The following is a 7,427-nucleotide window of genomic DNA, read 5'->3' as shown; positions in this document are numbered from 1 at the left end:
ACTCTGTGATGACCTAGAGGGGTGGAAAAGGGGTGAGGGGGTCTCAAGAGGAAGGGGATATATATAAATAATTATGACTGATTCATATTGATGTACAGCAGAGACCATCACAGCATTGTAAAGCAAGCATCCTCCAAAAAAAAAAAAAAGGGAGAGGAAGCAGAAAGTGAGTCCATGAGATACAACAGTGGAAGGGGAGACAAGTGAGATTCAACGTGAAAGAGGGTTTTCAACCACCCTTGCCATCCTTGAAGATAGAAGGAGGAGGTAGAGCCTAGAAAGGCAGATGGCCCCTAGCAGCTGGAAATGACCCTCAGCTGATAGCCAGCAAGGAAACAGAGATCTCAGTGCTACAGCTACAAGGACTGTAGTCTGCCATCAACCCAAATGAGCAAGGGAATGGATCCCCTTTAGGTCCTCTAGGAAGGAGAACAACACTGCCAACACTTTGCTTTTAGCCTGGTGAGCCCTGTTAGACTTCTGACCTATAGAACTTCAAGATAATACATTTGTGTTATTTAAGCTGCTAAGCTGAAGGTAACTTGTTACAGCAGCAATAGAAAACTAATACAAATGCGTTGGTGACCAACTGCTCCCTGTGTCGGAATATTCTGGTGCATAGCAACTGATGTCATAGAAAAGATTCTAGAAAAGCAGGTCAGGAAGAAGGACTTATGGTTTGGAAGCTCTTGAGTGAAGACAAATGGGTTATCAAGGCGGTGAAAAGTCCAGAGAACAGAGTGTAGATAGAGCAACTTTCCTGTAATAAAGGAAAGGCTTCCACAGTGGCTGCTCTCCTCTTCCTCCGAGGAGCCACCAAGGGCCTTGGAAGAAGGGTGAGTGGGTGTATCTTGGGCAGGAACTGGGACAGGCAGGATGATCCCTGGCTGCAGGAGATGCTTATCAGCAAATTCACTTACTGCTCATCCGATGACAGTTCTGTTGGGAAGAGGAGGTTTTTGTTCATTCATTCATTCATTCACTCATCAAAGATTCACTGTGGACCTACTGTTGTCCCAAGGTCTGTTCTGAGTTCTGAGGATAAAATAGAGAACAAGACAGGCCAAGTTTCTGCATGCCTGCTGCTGGTACTCTGACAGGGGACAAATAAGTGAATAAATGAACAAGGACATTTCTGAAATTTACATATATTATGAAGAAAATGAAAGCTATTTTCTGTGATAAGGCAGTGGGTAGGTGATCCTATTTGAGTTGGTGAGCTTGTTTGAGCTGAGACTGAACAGGAAAGGGCAGGCTCTGTGGTGGTTGGGGGAAATCACGTTGCAGGCAGAAGGAAGAGCAGGTGCAAAGGACCCGTGGTAGAGATGAGATGGGCATGTACGAAGAAAGGAAATGTGCAAAGCGAATGTGATGGCATGATGGCATGAAGGTGAACGAGGGGAAAAGAGGTGTGAAAGGAGAGGCTCTGTGAGGCTAAGGGACTTCTCTGCCATTTCCAATGAATCAGTGGCATGTCTGGACTGGACCAGGTCTCTCTGTGAGGGCAAGAGACAAGGTCCCTGGAGTTTTGTTTGTAGAAAATCTGGGGTCAAGACAGTGTAAAGGTTAAGGCCACAGCTCAGAATTTGTATTCCTGGATAAAAAGCAGTGGTGGAATAACCCAATATGACAGTAGCCACTGTGCTAGTCATGGCGGGACTCTGATGAACTAAGTATTGTGGTTAAGTCAGGAAGGCCTCTCCCTTTTCTGAACATACTGAGTTGTATACCCCCAGACTCACAGAACCCTTCTCTTCTGCCAGGGTCCCTGTGATCTCAGTGGGGATTGTTTGTGACTCCATCCTCTCACCCAGCAGCAGGTGCCCTGAGCTGGAGAAGATGAAGGTGTCCATGGTGCTCTCTCTCATTGGGTACTTGGTGGTTCCAAGTGACCCTGAGGTTCTGGGACGCTGCGTGGTGGCTAAGAAGCTCCATGATGGAGGCCTGAGTGATTTTGAGGGCTACAGCCTTGAAAACTGTGAGTGGCCCCTCTCAACCCTCCTCCCTACCTCTTTAATGGCTAGCCCCTTTCCAGGCTTCCCCAGTGCTCCTCTGAGCCACACCCTGTCTGTTCCATCTTAGGGGTGTGCCTGGCTTATTTTGAGAGCAAGTTCAACCCTATGGCTGTCTATGACAACTCGCACAATAACTTCATTGGCTACGGCCTCTTTCAGATCCGCAACCATGACTGGTGTGACCACGGCAGGAACCGCTGCCACATGTCTTGCTCTGGTAGGTCCCTCCCTCCTTCCATGCTGGGGGTTGTGGGGGGTGGTGGGCAGCCACGTTGAGCTCAGAAGGCTGCTTTCCCAGTGACCAGTTTCCAAGTTTGGAGCTGAGAGGAGGAGGGCCTGGCAGAGGCTGGGCTGAGCCATATCCAGAGTGGGGTTGCAGGAGGCTGTGCCGCACTGCCAAGAGTCCACAGGGAGAAAGAGCTGTGGGCTCGGTGGCCTGAGATGCAGCGATGGAGACTCATGTCCAAATGGGCAGAGGAGGAGGCAAGGAGGAGCATGAGGGGTGAGACCAGGCAGCTCTGGCTAGGCCTAGTATAGCTGACACTCTTCCTCAAGGGGAGCAGAGGCTGCCTCTTTGACAGGCGGAAGTGATCACTGGGAGAAGACAGGCCTGTAATGTATATCTCATAAGAAGATGATGTATGTTTATCTCCAGAATCCAATGGGAGAAACATACAACTATCTGTAGTAGAGGTGGTATGGGGTGTTGTGATGAAAATATGGTAGAATAGATATCCTGAAAAACCCTCCCACTAGATAAAATGTAAAAAAAAGAAAAAACTCCTCTCTAATGTGAGCTCCTGGTAGCTCCCTTGATGTCACTCTGACTTGGCTGCCGAGTGGTGATGTGGTGTCATTCCACTTCATTTTCTTCACAGCTTTACTTAATCCAGATTTAAAGAAGACAATCGAATGTGCCAAGACAATTGTAAAAGGAAAAAGAGGGATGGGAGCATGGTAAGTAGCCTGTGTTCCTGACTTTCACCCACACATCAGGTCCTATTAGTTTGTGACTTTAGATGGGTGGTGGTGGCGGTTTAGTTGCTAAGTTGTGTCCGACTCTTTGTGGCCCCATGGACTGTAGCCCTCTAGGCTCCTCTGTCCATGGGATTTCCCATGTGAGAATACTGGAGTGGGTTGCCATTTCCTTCTTCAGGGGATCTTCCCAACCCAGGGATCGAACCCACATATCCAGCAGTACAGGTGGTCTCCTGCATTGCAGGCGGATTCTTTACCACTGAGCCACCAGGAAAACCCATCATGTTGCTTATGTCCTAGAGAACATATGGAGGAGGAAATGGCAACCAGTACTCTTGCCTGGAGAATCCTAGGGACAGAGGAACCTGGTGGACTGTCATCTATGGGGTCGCACAGAGTCAGACACAACTGAAGCAACTTAGCAGTAGCAGCAGCAACAGAGAACACACATCACCTAGGAAGCCTTCTCTAACTGATCTTACTTTGACTACATTTGAAATTAACACACGAATGTCGAAAAATCTGAAATGGATGAATTTATACATGCTGACACGTTCATTCATTCTAATACTCATTGGTCAGATATTAAGTGATCACTCATCCCATGCAAGGCACTAAGCCAGGCATGTAGGTTATACCTGAGCAAATGAAACCAATCCCCACCTTTACAGGGTTTATAGGGCAGTGTTGCTTTTATGTGTTTCATACATTTCCTAGTTAGATGTGTAGCGACCAAGATGGAGCCAAGATTAAGATGAAAGATTGTAAAGAAATCAAACCATGTTTTTCTCTCTGCTGGAACAGTGCCCAGCACAAAATAACCTATATTAAGTTTTTGTTAAATAAATCGTAAAATAGAATTGTCATTTTTTAAATACTTAACTTTTAGTCCTTCTTGAAACTTATGTTGATATGAAAAGTGAGATACGGAATCCAGGTTCTTATCTTTCAAATGCTAGTTGGTAGTCTTGACACCGCTTATGCCTTCATCCGTTTTCTCACTAATAGATTGCATTTTAAAGAGGGAATCCTCTTGTTAATGTTAACTGTCTTCTGAGTGTTTGAAATATCTTTCATACATAGTCTTGACTTTCCAGTTAATTTGGAAGCTTGGCTGGCCCCCTAGGGTAAGCACTAATGAGATAAAATCATCTTTGTTGTGTGGCACTAAGTAGAAATGTGTTGGGCCAGGCTGATCAAGGCTTCTCACTTACTCAGAATTTCCAGTGAAGTGAGCTCTTGTTAAGTTAATAACCTGCAGTGGCTTTTCCAAAGTTCAGATGAGGCTGCTCTGTGAAGTCGGTGTGGACAGGATGGGAGAAACCCAGGCTACCACTCCTTCCTTCTCAGCGTCCTCAGGAGTCCCATCTGCAATGCCTGCTCAGGGCTAAGGAGGGTGCTGTGATTTCTGAAAATATTTCTCTGTATGTTTTCCCTGCTGCTTTGTAGCCACGAGGGGCCAGGGGACCCCAGCCCCTGTTCTAACTGTGGGACAACCTACCATGGAACCTCATACCTGACCAAGGGATGAGATGAACTAACAGGATGTCTAATGGTCTGCAGCTGGCCTGGAGACTCCAATAGCTTCTGGGATAAGAGAGGAGGACGTGGGGTCTGGAAGCTGGCCAAGGGGCTGGGAATAGGCAGGGTCACAGTTACGGGCACCAGGAGAAAAGGGTAGAGAAACTCAGTCCAGCTGACCTAGGCAGGGTTGAGGAGCTGGAAGGAATTTTGGAAGGTGAAGGGTGAAACAGGTGCATGGAAAGGTGGCCCTGGCTCTGGGACAGGGGTTCCCATTTCAGAACTAGAATCTGCCAAGTACTCACCACACATGTCACAGAACTTCTCTGATGCTCAATTCAGGGAAGTTTAAAATGCCTTGCAGGACTGGAGAAGGATTTCACAGTTCACAGCTCAGCCTCCCCAGCTCACAGTGTGGGGTTTATGAGAAAGGGGGTGTTGTATAGTGGATGGAGGGAGCACCCGCGCTCACGCCTGCGAGAGTTGGAGGAACCATGGAGAGAGATGTACTTGGGATGCACAAAAGCCTTCAGAACTGTGCCCACTCAGATGCTCCAGGCATCAGGCAAGGGATGTAGATGGGCCAGCAGGGGCTGAGCTGTAATGATAGGGAGCCCCCTCTGGTTCACTCTCCCCGGCCTTCCTCCCTGTAGGCCCTCTTGGACTCTCAACTGCCAGCGCTCTGACACTCTGGCACGGTGGTTGGATGGATGCAAGCTGTAGCTGCTGGGAAAGCCCTCACCATACTTGCCGCTGGCATCTTCCTAGTGGAGATGCTTTCCTGCTTCACTGCCTTTACTCATCCTGTTGATTATCCCACCGCTGGATGCTCCAGAGGGAAGACAGCAAAAGTTTGCTTCATCTGGGGATGCAGGATGCAGAATAAACTGCTAGTTATTCAACCTGGCCCAAAGAGCTCTTCTTGTCTTATTGTACTGTGATTGTTACGGTGGACATCATTATTTATCATTATCATGCTTCCTTATTGTTCCTTATTCCTTAATCTCATGTGAAGGACTTCCCCCCACACACACACTAACTGCTGCTTCCCAAGTAGGGAGATGATGGTGCTATTTTTTCTTTAAAACAAGTTTTATTTATTTTGACCACACCTTGTGGCATGTGGGATCTTAGTTTCCTGACCGGGGATCAAATTTGGTACCCCGTATGGGGAGCGTGGAGTCTTAGCCACAGGGAAGTCCCTTCTTGCACTTTTAAAATTAAACAACATACATTTAATAGGTAAAACTTGGAGAGTACAGAGTCTTAAAGGAGGAAATTAAAAATGCTCATCATGCCTCCACTGGAAGCAGAAGTTTTCATTACTGTTATGTAGACACAGTTGAGGGCACCCTGCAGTAGGGATGGTTAGTGTTAGTCTGTTCATATACCCTTTCCTACTTCAGGGTGGATGTGGGCATATTTTTTTCCATATAAGCTTGAACTTCTACTGTGTACACAGTTCTGTATCTTGCTTTTTTCACTTCATATTTTGTGGTCTAACATTTCCAAGACTGAAGGCAGGAGGATAAGGGAAGGACAGAGGATGAGATGGTTGGATGGCATCACTGACTCAATGAACACGAGTTTGAGCAAACTCCGGGAGCTGGTGAAGGACAGGGAAGCCTGACGTGCTGCAGCTCATGGAGTAGCAAAGAGTTGGACACGACTGAGTGACTGAACAACAACAACATTTCCGTGACTTTGACGGGGATCCCAGCACCGTTTTTAACAACTGATCTCCATTTAGTGGACAAACTATAATGTAGTTTACACATGACTGTTTACACCCCCTCTTGTTACTCTGTTCAATCTATACAAGAACAAAACAAAATGATGTGACTGAATCATGGCCACCTGAAAGTCAGGCAACACTGAGAGCAAGTCAGCCCTTCGTTTTGTTTGCATCCTGGTCTCTTTCAGAAAGCTGAAGAAAGAGGTGCAAGTGAGAATTTCAGAGGCAGAACTTCTCCTTACTCTCAGCTCTGACTGATCAGCTTAATCGGTTGGTTCTGTATGGCTTCCCCCACCTCCAGGGAAAAGGGTGCTTGATAGTTCCTGCCCACCCAGCACGAATCATACAGTGAAATTCCTGCTGTCAGCCTCCCTTGCTGTTGAGGTCACTGAGAAGCTTTGGAGACTGTGAGAGCTCCTCATTGAGCTGGGGACACACACCGTCTCCAAGGGCGGGGCTGCATGCGATAATACACCTGATTTCAACCCAACTTTATCCCAGGCATTAATGACCACCTACAATTGATTACAACTATCTCCTCAAGTGCCACATCCATTGGGCTGCCGCCTCCTTCCAGCCCATTACTCCTGCTGTGGCTCGTCATCATCCTCTAATGGCCACTTGTGTCAACATGGGCGTGAGGCTTGAGGACAAAGCAAATGTTAATGTATCGATCAGACTGCCCTCTCGAGGGTCTCCCAACGCTGTCTCCTGGTGTGATGCTCTCAAAGTCACTGATAATGGGCATTACAATGAGCTCTCATCCCGGGACCAGATCTCGCTGTCTGGTTTATTTATTTATGGTTGTGCTGGGTCTTCATTGCTGCACAGGTGTTTCTCTAGTTGTGGCTAGCTAGGGCTACTCTTCATTGCAGTGCACAGACTGCTCATAGCCGTGGCTTCTCTTGTGGAGCACAGGCTGTAGGGCATGGGGGCTTCAGAAGCTGTGGCTCCCAGGTCCTAGAGCACAGGCTCAATAGTTGTGGTACACAGGCTTAGCTACTCTGCAGCATGTGGGATCTTTCTAGACCAGGGATTGAACCCATATCTCCTGCATTGGCAGGTGGATTCCACACCACTGAGCCACCAGGGAAGCCATCCTCCCTGTCTGGTTTACAGAATGATCAAAGCTAGATTTAAAAAATCTCATGAGCAATGACTCCTGGCGTCTCCCTGGT

At 47.4% G+C, this 7,427-nt stretch overlaps 1 protein-coding gene across 2 annotated transcripts; it reads left to right on the top strand.

The window, feature by feature from the left end:
* Positions 1-641: 641 nt before the first annotated feature.
* On the top strand, positions 642-5,420 carry LYZL4 (lysozyme like 4). Of its 2 annotated transcripts, none has more exons than XM_081527651.1 (5): positions 642-836; positions 1,818-1,978; positions 2,083-2,232; positions 2,894-2,972; positions 5,168-5,420. In XM_081527651.1, exons 2-5 carry the CDS (start codon positions 1,840-1,842, stop codon positions 5,235-5,237), a joined length of 438 nt encoding a protein of 145 aa, XP_081383777.1. In that variant the 5' UTR covers positions 642-836; positions 1,818-1,839; the 3' UTR covers positions 5,238-5,420. The 2 variants fall into 2 exon arrangements, with proteins under 2 accessions (XP_081383777.1, XP_081383778.1); XM_081527652.1 differs by having other exon boundaries at positions 1,764-1,978.
* The last annotated feature ends 2,007 nt before the right edge of the window (positions 5,421-7,427 follow it).

The sequence above is a fragment of the Giraffa tippelskirchi genome, chromosome 9 (assembly GCF_054371585.1).
Source record: "Giraffa tippelskirchi isolate mGirTip1 chromosome 9, T2T-mGirTip1v1.2.pri, whole genome shotgun sequence".
Taxonomy (NCBI): domain Eukaryota; kingdom Metazoa; phylum Chordata; class Mammalia; order Artiodactyla; family Giraffidae; genus Giraffa; species Giraffa tippelskirchi.
The sequence above is the reverse complement of the archived record's forward strand: the minus strand, read 5'-3'. Positions and strand labels throughout refer to the sequence as shown.